The sequence below is a fragment of the Idiotropiscis lumnitzeri genome, chromosome 1 (assembly GCF_059441095.1).
Source record: "Idiotropiscis lumnitzeri isolate Australia: NSW breed Sydney's pygmy pipehorse chromosome 1, RoL_Ilum_1.0, whole genome shotgun sequence".
Lineage (NCBI taxonomy): Eukaryota > Metazoa > Chordata > Actinopteri > Syngnathiformes > Syngnathidae > Idiotropiscis > Idiotropiscis lumnitzeri.
Window position 1 is genome coordinate 41,951,525 of NC_142391.1, and position 23,808 is coordinate 41,975,332.

At 43.5% G+C, this 23,808-nt stretch overlaps 1 protein-coding gene across 2 annotated transcripts; it reads right to left on the reverse strand.

Annotated features, from left to right (window-relative positions):
- Nucleotides 1-3,071: 3,071 nt before the first annotated feature.
- Nucleotides 3,072-11,273, reverse strand: LOC148344672 (tubulin beta-4B chain-like). Of its 2 annotated transcripts, XM_088301485.1 has the most exons (4): nucleotides 11,083-11,273; nucleotides 4,672-4,780; nucleotides 4,498-4,608; nucleotides 3,082-4,358 (listed from the first exon to the last, which is right to left on the reverse strand). In XM_088301485.1, the coding sequence occupies exons 1-4, from the start codon at nucleotides 11,137-11,139 to the stop codon at nucleotides 3,292-3,294; spliced, it is 1,344 nt and encodes a 447-aa protein (XP_088157611.1). In that variant the 5' UTR covers nucleotides 11,140-11,273; the 3' UTR covers nucleotides 3,082-3,291. The 2 variants fall into 2 exon arrangements, with proteins under 2 accessions (XP_088157619.1, XP_088157611.1); XM_088301493.1 differs by lacking the exons at nucleotides 4,498-4,608; nucleotides 11,083-11,273 and having other exon boundaries at nucleotides 3,072-4,242; nucleotides 4,672-4,728.
- Between the last annotated feature and the right edge of the window lie 12,535 nt (nucleotides 11,274-23,808).

Below are 23,808 nucleotides of genomic sequence, written 5' to 3' on the forward strand. Positions count from 1 at the left end.
GTTGACTATATTGTTAATCGAAATGTTTATTTTTAATCAAAAGCTATTCATTTTGGATTACCATTTTGTTGATTGTAATTTGTATGTGAAGCAAGGACCCACTCGGAAATGAGATGATGCATCGCAGGGGGATAAATTAAAGGAATGATCTGATTAAAACCAAATTAAAATATGTGGTCCGACCTGCTAAAACAATTCAGCCTAACCACTTGCACAATCCAAAGCGATCAAGAGCTCTTTGAAAAATTCCGCCGTTACAAATAGAATGATACTATTCCATGTTTCACTTTCTTTAAATAGTGGTTGTAGTTTGTGTCCAATTATATTACGCGATGCTGAGAGGTCTTTGAATTACACTTAGCCCATTTAGCTACATGAGTCAAAATGAAAACACTTTTCAGGGCCGTATTAAAATTTTGTCGTGGATAACTAGAAGATGTCACCGACAATATTTCTTAGATTGACCAGAAGATGGCAACAGCGTGACGTCTTCTCATAATATTACACAAGACACCCGTTGTATGTAAGGGGCTTCAGGTGTCCTGTTAACGAAAGGTGAAGAAAATAATAGGAATACTGGAGATACAAAACGTTGTTTTTGAGTTGTGGTGCAACAGAATTATTAAAAAATATATATGAAGCAGGTCTGTACAAAAATTATGGTAGTTTACATTTTACTTAATATTTAGTTGCACATCCTTTTTTGGGTAAGTTCTGCAAGCAAACAAATTTTGTAACTTTTAGTCAAATTTCAGCCCCTCTCAGCCAGTGTTTTTCACCCACTGTTAATGAGCAAAACCCGGTTGTCCCAGGTTTGAAGGGTGCTTTCTCAATGGTGGCATGTTGCAGATTCAGTCGGATTTAGATCATGGTTTCACTTCACAACCAATGGCTCTCATTTACTAATGTGCGCGCACACGTAATGTATGATTCATCAATATCATCGTACTTGATTTTTTGCGTACAGTATTCTGCGGACATTCGAATTAGGCTGGAGATGGAGCATTACAGTACATATCGCCATCTCCTGGTCAGTAGGAGAAATTGTGCCTGTGACAACTTTCGCGAATTAAATATATATATATATGAGCCGTATTTTGATTTGTCTCGTGCTATATTCTATTATCATTTTAGAATTAAGAATTTATAGTCAAACTGTTTTTGGACTTGTCCTTCCTCGTTCAAGACAACAAGCTAGAAAATGAAGCTGAAATTCAATTTTAATGATTCTATTTCAAAATGAAATAAAAAAAAACTTTTTTTCCGTATTAATATCTGCTTCCAAACACAATATCCGATGACTAAAAGAGACACGGACCGGAAATTCTACTAGTGACAACTTGCGGTAATTAAAACGTATACCCAGAATGCATTGCGCAGGTTAAGTTACAATAGAAGACCGTAACTGTAACAAGCTTCTTATGAGTTGTACTTGAAAAGATGAACTGGTAGAATCAGTCAATGTTTGTAAAAGAAATAACTCAAAACATGTTGTATTTTCTATATGGAAAAGTCTGATAAAGACCTGACGTTATCAAGTAAAATGCTATACTCAGAATTTTATTGTTAAATTTACTGATTTAACTCACGTAACATAAACATATTCTCTGAGTCACTTTTATCAGTGTACGAGCTGTGGCTGATCTACTTAGAAAATGTAAGGTAACTTTTTGCATCACACATTTATGTTTATAAGGCAAGGACAGTGTTTGTTTCATCTACTTAATTTCTTGTGCATAAGAAATCGGTTTTGCAAGTAAAGTCTACTTAATTTTACAAGTCAAGTTAGTTTCAATTTTGCAAGTGAAGTCACCTTAATTTTGCAAGTTTGTTAACTACATTACTTAAGTAAATGCAACCTAACTATACAAGTTAACTTACTTGCAAAGTTAAGTAGACATTACTTGCGAAAATAAAACTAACCTGACTTGCAAAGTTAAGTGGATTTTACTTGCAAATCTAATTTCTTACACACAAGAAATGAAGTAGCCTTTACAAAACAATCTTGTAGGGGAACCGTCTGATTAAGTCATTGAGTTCAGACAAATTAAAGTATTTTTTCTTTATCAGCACAGTAAGGCACATAGCCAACTCCAGAGGTACTATTCCCTCGAACAAGTCATGTAGCAGATCTGGTGGATACCCTGACGCAACATGGAAATATTTCAATTTATTTGTCAATGGACACTGGCTCTTCACCCCGAAGCAGTGAGAGTGGCTTTCTGTAGCGGTTTGTAGATGACGTGAATGTTCCTGTTTTGTTCTTGCTTGGAAGGATCCAGTTCTTACTTCTTTTCCCTGAAATTCGGAGAGCTGTCCCAAACAAAATCTGCAGACATGAGATCCAGAAAAGCTTTCCAAAAAGCTACCGATTGAATGGGCACCTAAATTATCAGCTATTACACTAACTCGTGTGCCTTTGATTCTCTTTCCATATGCAGGGATAAAGAGCCATTTCTCTTCCAACTGGACTAGGTCGTTTATCAGTGGCTGGAGCACTGCCTCATACCCGTACTTCTTTACATCCACAGCCTTACAAAGTACAGCCAAATAAATTGACGTTAGTGTAGAACAAAACTTTGGTGGAACGTTTGCCAATAACCAATACACTGCAGTAATCTTGTGTTTTATTTGCTCCAGACACTGGGACGTCCTGGTGACACACATAAAAAATATAATTCTGCCTTTAGGGATTCTGGAAGGTCAACTGGAGGAAGTGTGCAGCTGGACCCTGCTGGCTTTAGTCTCTTAGCCATGTGGAAAAAGTTTTAGGCAACATTGCCACCTCAAGAGTGCTTCGCTGTACTGTGAAGCGTTATATTCAATTTTAGTGTCAGGTAGAACCACCGAATTACATTGTCAGAAGGTCTCTACTTTGCTCTACCATCAGTGCCAATCCATGTCACTTGCTGATGTGGGTTCAGCATCTAGCTCAAGAATACTTGGACATCGTCATGAGTGGGTATTGAACAAACGACATGCTGGTTCTACTCAGTCATGCCACGAATCTGAGATTACGTACCAGTACCAATCGTGTATTAACAATAAATGTACTTGATCCAAGAATATTTCACACAGTTTGAAAAACACTTTTGAGGAAATTGATTGTTTAATGTTAAAGCTTAAAAATTTGTAGCCACAATCTGCACAGTGAGGTTTCAAAGACACTCAAAAATTAACACACAAACACACACAAAACTTTGGATTTGACTTGAGAGCAGTCAAACCTGGAAGACTTGAAATAACTTTCAAATTAACTAAACTGCTTGTGAGAAACAAAGATGAATCAAGTTAAGCCATATCTTCATCTTCATCTTCATCCTCACCAAATTCTCCCTCCTCCTCAGCAGTAGCATCCTGATACTGCTGATACTCTGACACGAGGTCATTCATGTTGCTCTCTGCCTCTGTGAACTCCATCTCATCCATGCCCTCGCCTGTGTACCAGTGGAGGAAAGCTTTGCGCCTGAACATGGCTGTAAATTGCTCCGAGATGCGCTTGAACAGCTCTTGGATGGCTGTGCTGTTGCCAATGAAGGTGGCGGCCATCTTGAGGCCCCGAGGAGGAATGTCACACACTGCGGTCTTGATATTGTTGGGGATCCATTCAACAAAGTAGCTGCTGTTCTTGTTCTGCACATTCAGCATTTGCTCATCCACCTCCTTCATGGACATGCGACCACGGAAGATGGCAGCCACGGTCAAGTAGCGACCTTGGCGTGGGTCGCAGGCGGCCATCATGTTTTTGGCATCAAACATCTGCTGGGTGAGCTCAGGTACAGTGAGGGCTCTGTACTGCTGGCTGCCTCTGCTCGTGAGGGGGGCGAAGCCTGGCATGAAGAAGTGCAGACGGGGGAAGGGCACCATGTTGACAGCCAGTTTGCGCAGGTCAGCGTTGAGCTGTCCGGGGAACCTGAGGCAGGTGGTGACGCCGCTCATGGTGGCTGAGACCAGGTGGTTGAGGTCGCCGTAGGAGGGAGTGGTGAGCTTGAGGGTGCGGAAGCAGATATCATAAAGCGCCTCATTATCGATGCAGAAGGTCTCGTCTGTGTTCTCTACGAGCTGGTGGACTGACAGCGTTGCGTTGTAGGGCTCAACAACTGTGTCGGATACTTTCGGAGAAGGCACCACGCTGAACGTGTTCATGATGCGGTCTGGGTACTCTTCACGGATTTTGCTGATGAGCAGAGTGCCCATTCCCGAGCCAGTACCGCCACCCAGAGAATGCGTGAGCTGGAATCCCTGGAGGCAGTCACAGCTCTCAGCCTCCTTCCTTACTACATCTAAGACAGAGTCCACCAGCTCTGCACCCTCTGTGTAATGACCCTTAGCCCAGTTGTTACCAGCACCACTCTGGCCTGCAGGAAACATCAAGATTGAGCTACACAACACTTCAAGTTATCTTGCAGGAGAGAATCTTGACGAATACAGAGAAAATTAAACTGCCTGATATTCAATTTTTATCTCGTAAAAAAAATCTTCCTCAAAACTACTCACCAAAGACAAAGTTGTCTGGTCTGAAGACCTGACCAAACGGTCCAGACCGCACAGAGTCCATTGTGCCTGGCTCCAGATCAACCATTACAGCACGTGGAACATATTTTCCACCTTTGAGAGCAGTGAGGTATATCAATTATTACCACAAGATATTTCAGGTATATTGTATCTTACCTGAAGCTTCATTGTAGTAGACATTGATCCTATCCAACTGCAGGTCACTGTCACCATGGTATGTGCCAGTTGGGTCAATGCCATGCTCATCACTGATCACCTCCCAAAACTAAAGCCAAAGCATAAACTGTTAAACTGTTGCAACACATCAATGTTTTAATATAGTCCTATGGCGAGGATACAACCACTCCTCAAAAGACAGGGCCTCAGTTTCGCAATTCTATCTGTGATTAATTCCATTTGTTACCTTTAACACAACATGACGATGCCTTAGTTATGGAGGACTGAAAGTGCAAAAATGAACTAAATCAATGTGAATACAATAAATGTAATTCTTTGAAATTGTCATTAATTTTCATTCATTCATTCATTCATTATATATGGAATTTAAAAAATCGGATAAATAAATAAATGCGCCATGAAATAGGGGTCATGAATCAAATCTTTTTTTTATCAATTAAATATGAAATTAATTAATTAAATTACCAATGATAATATGTAAAAACAAACCTATGAAATTATTTCTGTATTTAATTTAAATTATTTCATGGTTTCGCGTTTCAGTGATAAATGCATTAATTTTAAACGTCAAACTCGTTTGGTGGGCAGGTCCTTCCTAACACCTGACTGGTTGGGCTGCTCAAGTCAAGGATGATGCCAACCGAGTGTCTCGTGAAAATATTCCGATACACTGAGTGACGCCATTTACCTCTGCGATGGTTTGAATACTCAAGCAAAACAACTAAATGCCAGCCTCGACCGATCAATCAAGACAATAGACAAGATTTAGAGACAGATCATACAAAATCTGAGTTCGTCAGGGTTTAGCCACGCCCTCTACCTGATGGGCGATTTGAAAGATAAAATAAACCCACGAAACACTGCAACGCTGGACCAAAAAATAATTAAAATCATAAAGAATTAATGCAGAAATAAATGTATAGATTTATTTTTACATATGCTTGGTCATTTAATTAATTACACATGTATTTATGTAATTGCATATTTCATAAATCGAACGTTTAATTCATGGTAAATCTTTAATTAACTAACAATTTGAATTCAACATTTCATGGAGTATTTAATTTCGGCACTTTCAGTCCTCCATACTTAGTTTCACATAAAAAAAATAAAAAATGGGCAGCGCTGTTGCTTTATCTTCATAGTGACGATACAGTCTGTATATTTTCTCAAAACATGTTTACAGTAAGAAAAAAAATTATGCAACAGACTATTTCAAGCGGTGAACTATCCTTTATGATAAAAGTACATGGGACATGTTATGTATTTGTGGTCTGTGTTGAATCACGTGGTTATGCGTGACGTCATCACGCAGCGCGTGCGGTTGAGCAATGTAAATGAGAGCTCTTCAAGTCTTCCTGTTTTGCTTCGTTGTAATTAAAAAGTCTTCCGTCTACACCTGAGCCTTCATTCATGATACAACAAAAGTGGCGACGAGGACGTCTGAACCTGCGACGGTTTTTTTGGGGGGAGTTTCTGCGGGTCGCGGAGCTCGGATCCGTGTGTTGGTCGGTGCCATTCCCCCGGCGGTGGCGACGTTTTTTTTTTTTGTTTTTTTTCTCTCTCGGGGAGGACTTTACGCTGAGTGCGGAGGAGAAGTGGCGGCAAAAGGTTTTTGGAAGCCGCGGACATTAAAAGTTTTGAGGAAGACAGTCAAGTAAGTGGCAGGCTGATTAACCAGGCGCAGAATGGCGGGAGTTATCGGCTCGATTGGCCCCTTTGACGAGGACGTTGAGCAGTGGAGCTCGTACACGGAACGTTTTGGCTATTTCGTTCAAGCTAACGCTATTGAGGACGAAAGGAAAGTACCAAGGTTTTTGAGTGTGATGGGCCCGAAGACATTTACTTTGCTTCGTAGTCTGGTACAACCAGCTGCACCGGGGAGTAAAACATATGAAGAGATAGTGGGTGTTCTCACTGGACATTTTTCACCAAAACCTCTTGTCATTGCCGAGAGATATAGATTTCACAAGCGCTGTCAAGAGGAGGGGGAGTCCGTAACCATGTTTGTGGCAGCTTTGAGAAAGCTAGCTGAACATTGTGAGTTCAAAGAGGTGCTAAATGACACACTAAGGGACAGACTAGTGTGTGGATTAAGGAATGAAGCAGCACAGAAAAAGTTGCTGACTGAAAGTGACCTGACCCTGGAAAAGGCTATCAACATCAGTGTTACAATGGAAATGGCGTCCAGAGAGTCTCAGCAACTAAATGCTACAGGAAGAGTGCACAACGTTGCCGGCAGTCAGAGCAGCTCTCCGGGACCGTGCTATAGGTGTGGTAACACAGGTCATCTACCTGCTGGTGTAAAGAAATGGACTGTCGTCAATGTGGCAAGAAAGGACATGTGGAAAGAGCATGTCGGAACAGAAAAACTATGGAAAAGAGTAAGAAACGGGACTTAAAAGACAAATTCAGAAATAAAAAAAAAAAAGTGTACACTGTAAAAAATGACAAATGCTCATCTTCTGATGAAGAAATGAACGTCAACACAGTGCGTATAATGAATGCAGATGAAAGCTCAGATTGCTATTGGGCTCAGACTAACCTAGAAGGGCATCCAGTTAAAATGCAGATAGACACAGGGTCCAAGGCATCACTAGTGTCATATCAGATCTACAAGCGGTGCATGAAACATGTTCCTTTACGCCCCTCTGACACTGTTTTCAAGGCATATACAGGACACAAAGTGCACATTAAAGGAATGACCGATATAACGGTTGAGTGTAACAGTCAAACTGCTAAGCTACCAGTGTATGTTACGAGAGGAAACTTTGCACCAATCATGGGGCGTGTGTGGCTGAAAGCATTACGTCTTGATTGGCAAGAAGTCAGACAGTTGTCAAACGGGAATTCACAACTGCAAACCATCCTTGACAAGAATGAGGAGGTTTTCCGACCAGAGTTGGGCAGCATGAAAAATATCACAGTGAAACGACACATTAAGCAAGGAAGCAAACCAGTGTTTATGAAGGCTAGGACAGTGCCTTATGCCATTCGTGACAAAGTCGAGGCAGACTTGGAAGCATTGGTCAAAAGTGGAGTGCTGGAACCTGTTTCAACAAGTGAATGGGCAACTCCCATTGTGCCAGTACCCAAAAAGAATGGAGGAATACGCACATGTGGAGATTTCAAAGTGACTGTCAATCCGGTGTTGAGTGCAGAGCAATATCCACTCCCACTGATTGATGATTTGTTTGCTGGACTGAGCGGTGGACAAAAGTTCAGTAAGATTGACTTAAACCAAGCATATCTGCAAATGCATGTGGAGGAAGAGTCACGTGAAATACTAACCATAAACACTCAAAAAGGACTGTTTAGGTATTGCAGACTGCCATTTGGTATTACATCGGCTCCAGCAATATTTCAGCGTGCCATGGATCAAATTCTCAGTGGATTACGTGGTGTACAGTGTTATTTGGATGACATACTGTGCACCGGAGCAACCGATGAAGAACATCTTCAAAATTTGGATGCCACACTGCAAAGATTACGTGATTATGGACTCAGAGTTCGCACGGAGAAATGTGACTTCCTGAAACCATCTGTGGAGTATCTAGGGCACGTCATCGATGGGAAAGGCCTGCATACGTCACCTTCAAAGATCACAGCCATTGTGGACGCCCCGCCACCTGAGAACGTGAGTCAGCTGCGATCTTTTCTCGGATTGTTGAATTATTATGGAAGGTTCATACCGAATTTAGCTTCACTGCTACGACCGCTACATGAACTGTTATGTCAAGACAAGAAATGGAAATGGACTAGTGAATGTCAACAAGCATTTCATGATGCTAAAAATGCATTAACCACGTCTAAGGTGTTAACACATTTCAATCCGTCATTACCAATCCAACTGGCATGCGACGCGTCACCCTATGGAGTGGGTGCTGTCATCTCTCATGTGTTTCCAAATGGTGAGGACAGACCTATTGCGTTTGCATCCAGGACATTGAACAAGGCAGAGTCGAACTATGCTCAACTGGAACGAGAAGCACTGGGCATTGTTTTTGGCGTGAGAAAATTTCACCAATACCTATATGGAAGGAAGTTTACTCTGCTCACAGATCATCGACCTCTGACAACTATCTTGGGACCACACACAGGAATACCATCTCTGGCAGCTTCGCGTCTCCAGCGATGGGCTTTACTGTTGTCGGCTCACTCCTACGACATTAAGTATCGGAAATCAGTCTCTCATGGCAACGCGGATGGACTTTCAAGGTTGCCACTCCCTGTCACGAAACATGAATCGAACACGGTGGACATCTTCTACTTCAGGAGCGTTGAAAGAGCGCCTATAACTGCATCCCAAGTGAAAAAGGCGACACATACTGACCCTGACTTGTCAGTGGTTATGGACATGGTCATGAATGGACGTTCAGTAGGTGATAGTGCTACACTGAAACCTTACAGTAATAGGAGGTGGGAACTTACTGTCCAGTCCGGTTGTCTGCTGTGGGGAAGGAGGGTCATCATTCCACAGTCACTGCGTGCTAAAATGTTGGAGCAGCTTCATGCGGGACACAGTGGAATAGTGAAAATGAAGGAGATGGCCAGAAGCTACTTTTGGTGGCCAGGGCTAAACAAGGAAGTCGAACATATGGCCATGAGTTGCCCATCCTGTCACAAAACCCGTAACAATCCTCCAGCAGCACCACTCCATCCATGGGATTTTCCTCAGGACCCTTGGTATCGGATTCATATCGATTTTGCGGGTCCATTTGAAGACAGAATGTTCCTGATTGCTGTTGATGCACACAGTAAGTGGCCAGAGGTGGCTATAATGAAATCCACAACTGCCGAAAAGACAGTTGAGGAATTGGGAGAAATCTTTAGTAGATTTGGTGCTCCTGCCCAACTTGTTTCAGATAATGGCCCTCAACTTGTGTCAAAAGAAATGTCAGACTTTCTGCATGTCAATGGAGTACAGCACATCAAGTCAGCTCCATACCACCCTGCAACGAATGGGTTAGCAGAGAGGTTCGTGCAAACACTAAAAAAATGCACTTAAAACATCACAAGGACAAGGAATGCTCCACCAGAGACTACATGAGTTTCTTCTCAAATACCGGACCACTCCACATTCAACTACCAAGACATCACCCGCCAGCCTGATGTTCAACAGAGAACTACGGACCAACTTGGATCTTCTTAAGCCTGCAGCAGTGAAAGACATTGTTCGGGCAAGTCCAAGGAAACAAATAATGCAACGGGACATTCATGCAAAAGACAGAGTTTTCACACCAGGAGAGAAAGTGCTCGCAAGGAATTATCAAGGCAAAACTAAGTGGATTCCTGCTACTGTGATTGCCCAAACAGGACCTGTCTCCTACACAGTTCAGTCAGCTGATGGTGTTTGGCGCCGCCATGTGGACCAACTTTTAAGGGCGTCTCCAAGCACCCCTGAATTGTCTGTGACTATCGATTGTGACAAAAATGTTGAGGAATGTTTACCTGAACCCTGTAATGTACCTTTACCTGTGGCAAATTCCGTTAGCCCTGCTGTTGTTCATGGTTCAGATAAATCTGTGGAAGAGAGCGCACCAGTACTAGAACCTAGTCATATGGAAAAGACTGCTGTAGCGCTAGAACGTCGCTATCCTACTCGGGAAAGAAAGGCACCTGATCGTTTGAATTTGTAGGTCAGAAAGGTGTTGGAAAAAAAAATGTTCTGAGTTGTTGTTTTCTTACCTAGTTAAAGAGTCTAAAGAAAAAAAAATGAAAAAGGGAATTTACTGCTTCTGATGTAAGAGGGGAGGAGATGTTATGTATTTGTGGTCTGTGTTGAATCACGTGGTTATGCGTGACGTCATCACGCAGCGCGTGCGGTTGAGCAATGTAAATGAGAGCTCTTCAAGTCTTCCTGTTTTGCTTCGTTGTAATTAAAAAGTCTTCCGTCTACACCTGAGCCTTCATTCATCCTTACCCGAATAAATAGTAGAGGATACAACAGGACACTTTCTAGAAACACATCAAAGCCGTCAAATGCAACAGCATGTCGAATGCTATGCGCTGCGCCATATTTGACAGAGGCCAGCTTCCAAAGTTGAAACAAATACAAGTTACAAGGTTGTCTACATTAATTTGGCCATTTAAGCCTTCAAACAAACATGTTGAGACGAATCAGCATTAATCCAATGTTCCCCTACACTCGAAGTAAGCGTTTCACGGGAAATATGGACAACACAAATGCGCTCGCTTTCAGAGTGTGAACAACTATCGTGACTGTTCGACTTTCGAGGTATTTAAATTAAACCAAGGTTTATGATAGAAAAGACCTGCGTGGAGCCATGGACAATCATTCCCGTCTTTCAGAAGGCTCCGGGGGGAATCGAACACCAAATATCTCAAACCAGTAACACACTTGGACAACAGAAACAGGTATTGACTAACCTTAGCACCAATCTGGTTTCCACACTGACCAGCCTGAAGATGCACAATTTCTCTCATTTTTCTAGCGTGTCGAAGTAGAAGTTCCAAGCGATTCTAAACACCGGCGTACAAGCCTTGTTGATATCTACATGTGAGTGTGTGCGCGCATGTGGCGCGAGCGCCCGCAAGAAGTACACGCCCCTTGACTATTTTCTCCAAACTACTCAGTGATTGGTTGACTGACATAAACAGATACAATGAACAAAGAGCATAAAGCAATAGCTTTAACCGCCTTGTTGCTTTGGCAGTTGAATGTGGTACTTTTGTTTTCTCCAAAATTAAGAAAAGAGGTTTTGAATGACAAATTTCGATTTGTGGGTTCTCTTTACAGGGTGCTAATATGTGCTTTGGCGGTGGTGGGTCCACAAAGTTCCCATCATGATTTCAAAGCGGACACTTGTAGGCTGTAGTTGGTTAACACAGAAGCGTGTTTATGCTTCACTCTGATCTACAAAATAGAATTTAAATAGCCAATAATGAACGGTTACATGAAACAACCACAAAAAAACAATAGTAGTCAAGTTGTGCATCAGCAATGGTTGAACTTTATATTAGGTAACTGTTAAATGGAAAGACTGACAAATAATGAAATATAAACCGGCACATTGGATAAACTGTCATTCAACTCATCAAGTTTAGATGCATCTCTATTTCCCAACTGTTGGTTTTGTGGGCTATTCCCACATTTTCCCCCAATACCTAAAATTAAAATGAGCAACAACTCTAGCTCTTTTTTTACAAGACACTATTCGGAGAATATCGCCTCACTTAAAACACTAAAAAAAAACATATTTACCATTTAGTACTATGTTTACATGAATAAAAAAATGGATGCACTTCACAGCTACACAAAAGACAGCTCAAATCCAAACTACAAGTTTTCCTTTAAAGTCATCCACCTGGATGTCTAACTCGCTTTCCCTGCATTCTCACTCTTCAAGGATCCTCCACAGTGCCATCCATCGTCACAGCCATCTTGAAATGACCAATTATTCAAAAATGCTCCCCTTAATCATCCCCTTGCGCTCACTCAGAGTCAGGTCGGGCGAGTAGGAATGTTGGTCTAGCACGGTGATTTTATTTGAGCATGTTGCGTATGTCAAGATGACCGACATATCACATCACACCACACACCGAACAATGTCTGTCATAGTACTAAGACTGGCCTATGAGTGTCGTAATGGTGCCACACGATACACAGGCCTCCGGAAAAAATAAAGAAAACTTGAATTAGTAGTAGAAATAGAAGCTAATCTGGTAAACACACTGCGGTTGCAAACTCTACTTGTCATTTCCATTGTGGCGATTGTCTTTGGAGACGTGTTATACAATCACTCAGCACAAGCAGTTGCTCTTCTATTTGTGTTTGGTACGAGTGCGAGCTTCAGGTTGGTTCCCAAGCATTTACATTTGACTGGATTCTGAGCAGATCAAAATGTAGAAATTACTCTTAACACAGCCCGCACCACTGGATTATAGGTCAGGATAATCTTTTAGAGACATTTGATCATCAAGCCATTGGAGCCTTTCATTTCCAGGATGGGAAAATGCTTAGATTTGGACGAATTGTCAGTATGTGCTTACATTGTGACTTCTTAGAGGGGAATTCATCCCAAAAATGTTTTTAACAAGAATATATTCTATGCAGCCCCTCTAGCCAAAACACTTTGATTGAATATTGTGTTTGTGTTAAGCAAATGAGGTAAGCAGTAAAATCTAAATCAAACAATTAGTGTTTTGTTGAGGTATAATGTTTGTTGTTTCATTCCATCAAAGAGTTACTTTTTGGGTGGTTGGAATCGTTTTATTCTGTCTAATATATATATATTCCTAAATTCTATTAGTATGTTGTTTTGCAAAATGAACACTGGGTGGCAGCACTGACCTGTAGCGCCACAGAGACTAAGCGACGTACTGCGGAAGTGACGCTCATTATCCAAATTGATGGAGAAAAGAAACAGGTGCCCGATTTCTGTGCATTATTTCTCATATTCACAGCGTACTCCACGACAAAGGATTATCTATATATCAGACAGCGATGACCTGGCCTACATATGCCGAAGTCACATGAACTCACTTTTAATAAGCTTCGCGGTTTGCATCGCCATTCTGAGTATATTACGGCACTAACGGCAGTGTCGTGAATTGTTCCCGCTGTAGTGTGACCTGTTTTCAGTACATCGTGTTTTATTTTGAAAGGCTTAAACGAAAGTGCCTCTGGGCGTGATGCGTACTTTATGAGATTGGAACGGGCAAAAATAAATGCGTCCGAGTTGCCCCAAACGTGTCGCCTGTATGCCTACGCCCAATATCGCGACACCCGCCAAACTTTCATTTGAGTTCATTCTTTAATTTTATTGTCATCTAAGAACGACACTTACATCGGCACTTAAATTGACATCTGAAATAAACACGTTGCCAAATGACACATAGACGTATTTTTGGCTCAAATGGAACCCCATACATACCTGTTTAACGTTTGGCAGTTCAATCTTGAACGTAACCATGTGTTTTTTTTTTCTCATCAGTGGCTAAATTCGGTCATTTTCACAGCATAATTTTGTTTTCTTTATAATGAAGTATATCCAGCAACACTGAAATTCTGAATTATGACAAACATAACTTTTACTGGCGATACCAAACGAGTGTGATATACATACACTGCGTGAGTAAAGTGGTGAACAACAAACGCTCAAAGTAGTAAAACAAATTGGGTTATCTGTTATCTGTTCATGTGTTGACATTTTTATTTTGCTAAGTTGTGTTGTTTCCGATTTTTATGAATGCATCACGCGATTCCTGAGGCTGCTTTGTGCGAAAAAGAGAGACTGACAGGGATCCGTTGTGCGGAGGGAGTTTGAACGGAGTTGGCCTCGGTTACGGCCAATGATCAAATCTAAACCTATTTTTTGTTTTGTTTTGTTTTTCATAAAGAACTGTATTATTACTTTGCATCCTTGAAATGCATGATGAAGAAGAATGCTGTGAAACTTTATAGATTAATAGAGCAGTTGAACCTTGCTGAAAAACCCTAATCCAATTTCTTTCTTGTTATTGATTTTTTTTATCATTAATATTAATGACTTATTTTCTTTGTACTGTTCTGTGATACTTTCTTGAGGCTTGTCTGTTATTTATTATATTGTGGCGGACATTAGGACCATGCCTCTCACCCAGCAGGCATCCCGTTTGGGGGCGTATTCATGTTAATGTTTGTTGGCGCGAATTTGTGCCTGTGCGTTATTCTGTTGTTGGCAGTCTTGGAATAAAGACGTGTTCACAGTCAGTCGTGTGTGCTCATTTCAACTGCCACATTGGTGACCCCGACGCTGAGTATGTTTCAAGTCGTAGATGAAGAGGTGTCTTCCTCGGCCATGCCGCCCCAACTCCCTCATCTTGCAGCCGTCACCGCTACCGTGAGGCTACCGGAGTTCTGGCAGAGCGATCCGGCTTCGTGGTTCCAGCATGTGGAAGCGCTTTTCCACCTTCGTGGAATCACCTCCGATGACCCGAAGTACTACATGGTCGTGGCGTCCCTCGACCAACTGACTACACGTCGTGTTATGCAGCTATTGCGAGCACCTCCACATGGCGGGAAATACGACGCGCTCAAACAGCTTCTGCTGAGGAGGTTCTGTTTGTCGGACTCAGAGAGGGCAGATAGGCTCCTTTCCCTGCCCGGTTTGGGCGATGGCACGGCAGTGGATCTCATGGACAATATGCTGTCGCTCTTGGGTTCGGATGAGGGCGGTTTTATTTTCCCGCACATTTTCCTGCGACAGCTACCATCTCCGGTGCGCGCAGTGTTGGCTAACTCCGCTTGTCTGGCGACCGGCGATCATCGAGGTTTGGCTGAGGAAGCGGATCGAGTTCTGCTGGCTACGAGACGGTTCGCCGTGCAAAGTGTGGCGGCCGATTCCACCCTTGGGACGACACCAGACGTGGATCCGTCAACGGTGGCCGCGGTGGTCGTTCGAAAGCGTCGTGGGAAGGTTCTCTGCTTCTTCCATCAGCGGTTTGGCGCCAGGGCTCGGCGTTGTGTTCCCCCCTGCACCTACGAAGCTCCGGGAAACTCCAACGCCGGCGTTCAGTAGTGGCTGTGGGCGCCGGCAAAGAGAGCGAGCTGCTTTTCCTTACAGACTCGTCCTCTGGACGACGTTTCCTGGTGGACTGCGGGTCGCAAGTCAGCCTGCTTACACCCTCCGCCGTGGACAAGGCGGGCGGCGTTTGCGGACCACCCCTGTGTGCGGCTAACGGCTCGCCCATCATCAGCTTTGGTTCCAGGTCGGTGACTCTGTGCTTCCATGGACGTGATTTCCAGTGGAACTTTCTTGTTGCCGCAATCACGGTTCCCATTATCGGCGCGGATTTTCTGTGTGCACATGGACTGCTCGTTGATGTCGCAAACCGCCGTTTGATTGACGCTGTTTCTTTTGCTACTTTTCCGTGTGAGGCTGGGGGACTCGGGCCATTAACGCATGCGAATTATTTGGCATCGGGTGACATTTATCAGCGCCTGCTGACAGACTTTCCCTCCCTAACGACTCCAGCCTTTTCCACCGCATGCACTAAACACGGGGTGGAGCATTTCATACCCACGGTCGGCCCGCCAGTTTTTGCTCGCGCGCGTCGCCTTGACGCGGCCAAATTAGCTATAGCAAAAGGGGAGTTTGCTACAATGGAGCGTTTGGGGATTGTGAGGCGTTCTAACAGTCCGTGGGCCTCGCCTTTACACATGGTGCCTAAAAGGGATGGTTCCTGGCGGCCTTGTGGTGATTTTCGTCGCCTTAACAATGTGACTACGCATGACCGTTACCCCATTCCACACATTCAAGACTTTTCCACCCGTTTGGCGGGCACCACCATTTTTTCAAAAGTGGACTTGGTCCGTGGTTACCACCAGGTGCCTGTGCAGGCGGAAGATGTGCCCAAAACCGCGGTGATAACCCCGTTCGGTCTTTTTGAATTCTTGCGCATGCCTTTTGGACTGAAGGGGGCAGCACAGACTTTTCAAAGATTGATGGACTCTGTGTTGCGCAACCTCGACTTTGTGTTTGTTTATCTTGACGATATTCTGGTGGCCAGTCCTTCACCAGAGGAACATCTGTCGCACTTAACAGAGGTTTTCAAGCGTCTTGATTCGCATGGTCTGATCGTTAACCCAGCGAAATGTCAATTTGGTCTGGCTGAGATTGATTTCTTAGGCCACCGGATTTCAGCACAGGGCGCGGTCCCCTTGCCCGCCAAGGTGAAGGCAGTGGTGGATTTCCCCCGCCCGGCCTCAATTAAGGCGCTGCAGGAGTTTTTGGGCATGGTTAATTTTTATAACCGGTTTCTCCCGCGTGCGGCCCACCTCCTGCATCCTCTTTACAATGCCTTGAAAAATAAGAAAGCTAATGATACTGTCGAGTGGTCTGCACGGCGGGAACAGGCTTTTCAACAAACTAAGGACGCCCTGGCGAGTGCGACTCTCCTGGTCCACCCGATTGCGACTGCGCAAGTTGCCTTAACTACAGATGCTTCTGATATAGCTGTTGGGGCAGTGGTTGAGCAGCTCGTGGCAAATGTGTGGCAGCCTCTTGCGTTTTTCAGTCGTAAGCTGCGGGATAACGAACGCAAGTATAGTGTTTTCGACCGAGAGTTGTTGGCTTTGTACCTTGCGACGCGCCACTTTCGCTTCCTTCTTGAAGGACGCCGTTTCACGGCTTACGTGGATCATAAGCCACTTACGTTTGCGATGTCAAAGGTTACTGAACCATGGTCGGCCCGTCAGCAGCGGCACTTGGCGGCCGTTTCAGAGTTTACGACGGACGTTCGGCACGTGGCCGGTAAGTGTAACCCTGTGGCTGATTGTTTATCGCGCGCGGCCCACCTCCTGCATCCTCTTTACAATGCCTTGAAAAATAAGAAAGCTAATGATACTGTCGAGTGGTCTGCACGGCGGGAACAGGCTTTTCAACAAACTAAGGACGCCCTGGCGAGTGCGACTCTCCTGGTCCACCCGATTGCGACTGCGCAAGTTGCCTTAACTACAGATGCTTCTGATATAGCTGTTGGGGCAGTGGTTGAGCAGCTCGTGGCAAATGTGTGGCAGCCTCTTGCGTTTTTCAGTCGTAAGCTGCGGGATAACGAACGCAAGTATAGTGTTTTCGACCGAGAGTTGTTGGCTTTGTACCTTGCGACGCGCCACTTTCGCTTCCTTCTTGAAGGACGCCGTTTCACGGCTTACGTGGATCATAAGCCACTTACGTTTGCGATGTCAAAGGTTACTGAACCATGGTCGGCCCGTCAGCAGCGGCACTTGGCGGCCGTTTCAGAGTTTACGACGGACGTTCGGCACGTGGCCGGTAAGTGTAACCCTGTGGCTGATTGTTTATCGCGCGCGATCGTGTGTCCAGTCCAGCTCGGGGTTGATTTTTCGGAAATGGCTGCCGACCAGTCCGTTGATCCTGACATCCGCAACCTCAAGGCAGTGAGTACGGCTCTTAAGCTTGAGGAGGTGGTGTTGCGGGGCGGTCGCACTGCTCTCCTCTGCGATGTGTCCACGGGCCGCCCTCGTCCTGTAGTTCCGTTGGAATGGCGTCGCCGGATTTTTGATTCGATCCACTCCCTGTCACACCCTGGCGTCCGTGCATCGGTCAAGCTGGTTGGGGCAAAGTTTGTCTGGCCCGGGCTTCGTAAGGACGTCAGGATGTGGGCAGCGGCCTGTGTAGCATGTCAGCGTGCCAAAGTCCACCGACACACCAGGTCGAGCCTTGAACCTTTTCCGATTCCGGCCAGGAGGTTCGACCATGTGCATGTGGACTTGGTAGGTCCCCTTCCCCCTTCGCAAGGTTTTACTCACCTACTCACTATGGTGGACCGGACGACTAGGTGGCCAGAGGCGGTTCCTCTGTCCTCCACGACCTCGGTGGATATAGCCCGTGCGTTTCTGTCGTCCTGGGTCGCGCGTTTCGGCACGCCGTCCGATATCACCTCGGACAGGGGCCCCCAGTTTGTATCTGAGCTCTGGTCAGCCTTGGCAGTATCGTTGGGGGTGCGCGTGCACCGCACTACTGCCTACCATCCGCAGGCTAACGGTTTGTGCGAACGTTTTCACCGGTCACTTAAAGCTGCGCTGCGAGCTGCGTTATCGGACGGTAACTGGGTCGACCGTCTGCCATGGATTTTGCTCGGCTTACGTTCAGCGCCAAAGGAGGATCTTAACGCCGCTCCTGCTGAGTTGGTGCTCGGTCAGCCGCTTCGCGTACCTGGTGAATTTCTGCCAGACGGTTTGGACGCTCCGCCCTTTTCCTTTTTGTCGGGGGGGCCCCTGAGCCCTGCACCGGTTCACCACTGTGTTCCCAAGGTATTCGTGCCGTCCGCGCTTATGTCAGCCCGTTTTGTTTTTGTGCGCCACGATGCCCACCGCTCGCCCTTGCAGCCACCGTATGACGGCCCGTTTAGGGTGCTGGAGCGCGGCGATAAGAGTTTTGTGCTTGATATGGGTGGGCGAAGGGAGTGCGTCTCGGTAGATAGGCTAAAACCAGCTCATTTGGTTGCAGGCGATGTGCTGTTGCCGGCCCACGTCCCTCGCCGCGGTCGCCCTCCAAAGTCCACGCCCTCACTTCCGCGCGACGACGTTGTGTGTCGTGCTCCCGCTCCTGTCTCGCCTGACCCCCCTGCCCACCGGGTTTCAACTGCACCACTAAAGGATGGCCTGCGTAGTCGTTGTGGCAGGCCGGTGAAGCCCCCGGTGAGGTTTTCGTTCTGAGCGACCTTCTGGGTGTTCGGGGGGGGGCTGTGTGGCGGACATTAGGACCATGCCTCTCACCCAGCAGGCATCCCGTTTGGGGGCGTATTCATGTTAATGTTTGTTGGCGCGAATTTGTGCCTGTGCGTTATTCTGTTGTTGGCAGTCTTGGAATAAAGACGTGTTCACAGTCAGTCGTGTGTGCTCATTTCAACTGCCACAATATCTTATATTAGCAATATACTATGCCAATACGTTTTGTACATTCAAAGGTCTGTAATAAAAATGAATAAATAGAAAAATATTTATAAAAAAAAAGGTTACGGCCAACAGTAGCCGTTTTGTAAGAATAGAAAAAAAGATAATTTAATGGAGGTCTGACGTGTGTCTTTCGAAGACGCTACAGTATTTTGAGGTAATGAAAAAGTCAAATAAGACTAAAGGAAACGAAAATATTAAGTAGTCACCGCTTTTTAACCGAACAAACGACAGGTAGAACAGAAAGTTCCAAACTTCTCATGAAATCACCATCGTTGCTGTGCGCATAAGTCGTGCAAGCGCACGACGCATTGGTAGGACGTCTTGACTCATGTGGATACAGTTCCTTATGGACACAATTCATACCTGTCAACTTATACGTTTTCCCCCGTATTTTGTACGTTTTTTATCATTCCAAATCATGTACGCCGCATACCGACTTTTGTACGGGCAAAAAAAAAAATTATTAAAAAAAAAATCGAAGTTTACGTCGGCTTTTGAGAAGACAGGAAGCGGCTGACCCTTCACTTCCTGTGGGTGGAACGTCCACATGTGCAAAAGCGTGGTATTTGGCACAATTTTTACTCCTTTGAGCAGTGTTTATTATTTCCTGTTTTAAATCAAATGCTCCTACTCTTTTCTGGGGTTTTTTTCTGCAAACGGTGGCATCGTTTTTGATACTTCAATCCATCAAGCAAGTACCACAAATGTCACTGTAAATGCAACAGTTGTGGTGCAAAAGTATATTGGAGCACCAATCGTCCCCAGAGTTGAAAGTCCCCTTCAGTGCTGGGAATCGCAGAAATACATATTTCCAATTCAATACAAACTTGCTATCTCATATCTACACATCCCTCCTTCATCTAAAATATTTTTTTAATAAAATGAAAAAGCACTTTATTTTACCTCCTTATTTCACATTTTCAATTGTTGCATAAGCACAAACAGACAAAGTAACGCAAAACAATTGTTAAAACACTCTTCAAATATATATTGTCTTTGTATTCAGAGCATTATTTACACCCCACCATTTTCTAACATGGACCATGCATGTTATACAACGTTTATGTCCACATGAGGGCGTAGTTGACGAAATGAATCATCTTGAAGCCCCTACGTGTGTGTGCGAATATCTCCCTGCAAGTCTTGACTGCATTATCGGGCTTCATTTTGCCATCACTAATTCAACACAGTGTTGTTTTGTCAACACCCATCATGACGCCTCATCGACCATCAAAACGCGAAAAACAAGACGAGATCAAAATATGGCAAGAAAGAAGCAGGGGCATCTTGAAGATTCAATACTTAAGCAAATGTCATGAACAGAGGAACAATCTGACACTAGTTGTTGGCCTGGCAGTTCTTTTATACTAAGTTATTTGAAAGTCATGATAGGTGTGCTGCTGGATGGAACGCCCTCCACTCCTGATGAGACTGCCGCGTGACAGGTGTGCTGCCGGAGGGCAGTGGCGGAACTCGACCTTTATCCTTGGGGTTGCTAGGGGGTGGCCAAGGCTATTTCAAGGGGTCCACAGACTTTAACAATAAATTTGTTTTTCGACTTATCAATTGCAATCGTTGTGTAATATGTTTAAATGTACATACTAAGCACACGAGAGATGAGATTTAGGCATAAATTTCAGAAAATCGAAAACAATTTGGTAACAATTTTTAAATAATGCATTTGTAATAACATGTTATTACAAAAATTGTGAAAACTGCAGCAACACATTCATAGTTAAGGGTCCAGGAGCTAGACAATAGCTGCAACTAACCAGCAAGTTTCAGGTAGGTCGACCTACCATGAAATTGGTACTGGGGACAGCTGGGTCTGGGTCTGGCTCCAGTGGAGGGAGGGCCTTCCACTCCAGCTGGAACTGAAAACAAAAACAAAACCGAATCATAAAGATAAAGATGTCTTTTAATAGTCCCACAATGGGGAAATTTGCAGTGTTGCAGCAGCAAAGATATAGATCACACAGAGGTGGCGGCGTAATGTAGCCGTTAATGTATAACATTTTCAATCATTCATTATTTTTTTTATCATTGCAGCGTTTTTATTTATTTCCCCTCTGTACCATGGACAGGCATTAGGAGTGTTTCCTTACACTTGTATATGTTGTGGGATGTAAGTATGTATATAGAGGGGGATTTGTGTATATACGTATATACTGTGCATATTTGCATGCTTTTTATGAATGTCTGCTGCTAATGTTATACATTCCTCCGCCGCCTCTGTGTGATCTATATCTTTGCTGCTGTAACACTGCAAATTTCCCCATTGCGGGACTATTAAAGGACATCTTTATCTTTTAGCAGCAGACATTCAAAAAAAGGATGCAAATATACAAAGTATATACATATATACTCAGATCCCCATGTATATACACACTTACATCCCACAACATATACAAGTGCATGGAAACACTCCTAATATCTGTCCATGGTACAGAGGGGAAATAAATAAAAACGCTGCAATGATAAAAAAAAAAAGACTGAATGATAGAAAATACTGCAATGATAAAAGTACTGTAATGGTAAAAGTACTGCAATGATAAAAAAAATACTGCAATGATAGAAAATTCTGCAATGATAAAAGTACTGTAATAAAAAGTACTGCGATGATAGAGAATACTGCAATGTTAAAAGTACTGTAATGATAAGAATACTGTAATGGTAAACAAAATACAGCATTGGACATGACACCCTTTAAGACAATAAATGGCAGCTAAATTACATGCTAGGCCTATATGTAGTGTTTAATATGGTATTTTATGATTTACTGTAAGAAAAATGCTTTTGAATTCTTTACTTTGAAGGAATTCACATGCACAGCAGGTCACATTCAAGGAGTCATACAGTGCCTTACAGCCAATTAAATAATATTAGTTTTGTAAGAAGTGTCATTCTATTCAAAGAGGGGAAAGGTCACATTTTCCAGGGATTTGAGGATACATTTGCTGTGAAGCATCAAGTCAAGCAAGAACAATTTTATTTTCGGACAATTAATAAGAGTAACAGCGTAATCCTAACCTAGCATCGGCAGACTGGCGGACACCTGCTGGAAACAAATTCACACATGAGCCGAGGTTAAACACAAAAATTGCAGCGAGAGCTTCCAGTAGAACCAACATTTTTCGTCAACATGTAATATTCCACGGGAACTGTAGGATTATGCAGTATGTACTTCAATGTTGAATGTTGATTCTCTTGAACCACATTTTAAATGCTTACGTAAAATAACATGTCAATGCTTAACTTCACTAACCCTTATGACTCTGGTCCTGTAAAAAGCAAATTTGTTAATATATTTAAACAATTTAAATGGAATGAATAACTGATTTGGCAGCATGTTTGAAATGTGGTTTGCAAGTCTGCTTCACAGACCTGAAATTCAGGGTTCACATCACACCATTTACCATCACAGTAAATACGATGTCAATTAAAAGGGAAGGTCAAGTCAAAAATGTTCTTTACAATATTATATGACGTTCACAAACTGAGCCCTTAGACGCTGTGATGTCATTTTCAGTCTGCAACAAGTGACAGTACAAGGCAAAAAATGGCCAGCCAATGAGATGGATGAAAACAGGTGGATTTTTCTTCTTAGTTCATATTCCAAAAAAAATATAATGATCTGAATGCTTTGTTTAGACTAGTGAGAGCGTGTAGATAATTGTAATGAACATTTTTTAATTGATTTCCCCCTTAAGCCCAAAATGTGTACATACAGAGACATGGACTGAGCCATAGATGAATGTTGCTGAAGAAATTTGTCGACGAAAAGGAAGGTTCATGAAGAGTTCTCATGCTCCACAACTGTTCAAGTTGAGTTGAAATACTCCAGTTTTCTAGAGAAGGACATGTGCCAGTCAGCTAAAATGCTGATATCCGATTTAGAACTGACACATGTATTTAAGACCACACTAAGCAAGTTCTGACATTCCTTATTTGGATTTGTGTTTATTTAACTAAATGAAAATAGCATTGCACTTCTCTACATTGCAAGCATGTTCCACTCATTCACTTTGCAAATTCTTCTGGGTCTAGTTGAGCAATAATGCCTATTTAACTGCAGAATGAAGTGTCGCTTTAGATCAGACAGGTTCCCTCAATAAATATTTTCAAATTCCATTTCAAAACAAATGTTCTTTCTCTGCTTTCAAACCTAGCATGAAATGTTGTTTTTAATCGCTCATTGTGACCTTATTTTATTGTTTACATCTTCTTATTCATTTTGATTGATTTTGTTCCAGACCTTTGAAGTAACCCCTTTTAATCTTTTTGTAGCACACTTTAACTCATGCTATATTTTATCAGTTAAGATTGATGAGTGATTGCTTCATTGGCTGATTGATATATTGATTGTAGATTTTTATTATTTCATCAGTAGATTAATCATGTCTTTTTCTGTTCTATGGTTACAGAGATTTTGTCAGCATAGAGGGTGGCACGGTGCTCGACTGGTTAGCATGAAGGCCTCACATTGCAGAGGTGTATAGTGTATAGTTTGCATGTTCTCCCCGTGCTTGTGTGGATTTCCTCTGGGTTTTCCGGTGTCCTCACACATTCCAATGACATATACATGATAGTTGGATGCTCTAAAAATTGTCCCTAGTTGAGATTGTGAGCATGTATGGTAGTTTGTCTTTGTTTGCCCTGCGATTGGCTGGCAACCAGTTCAGGGTGTCTACTGC

Coding starts and splice junctions, on each gene's coding strand:
- LOC148344672 (XM_088301485.1), bottom strand. CDS start 11,139: ATGAGAGAAATTGTGCATCTTCAGGCTGGTCAGTGTGGAAACCAGATT. Junction 4,609..4,671: donor CTACTACAATGAAGCTTCAG/GTAAGATACAAT, acceptor CTGCTCTCAAAG/GTGGAAAATATGTTCCACGT. Junction 4,359..4,497: donor ACCAGACAACTTTGTCTTTG/GTGAGTAGTTTT, acceptor TGTTTCCTGCAG/GCCAGAGTGGTGCTGGTAAC.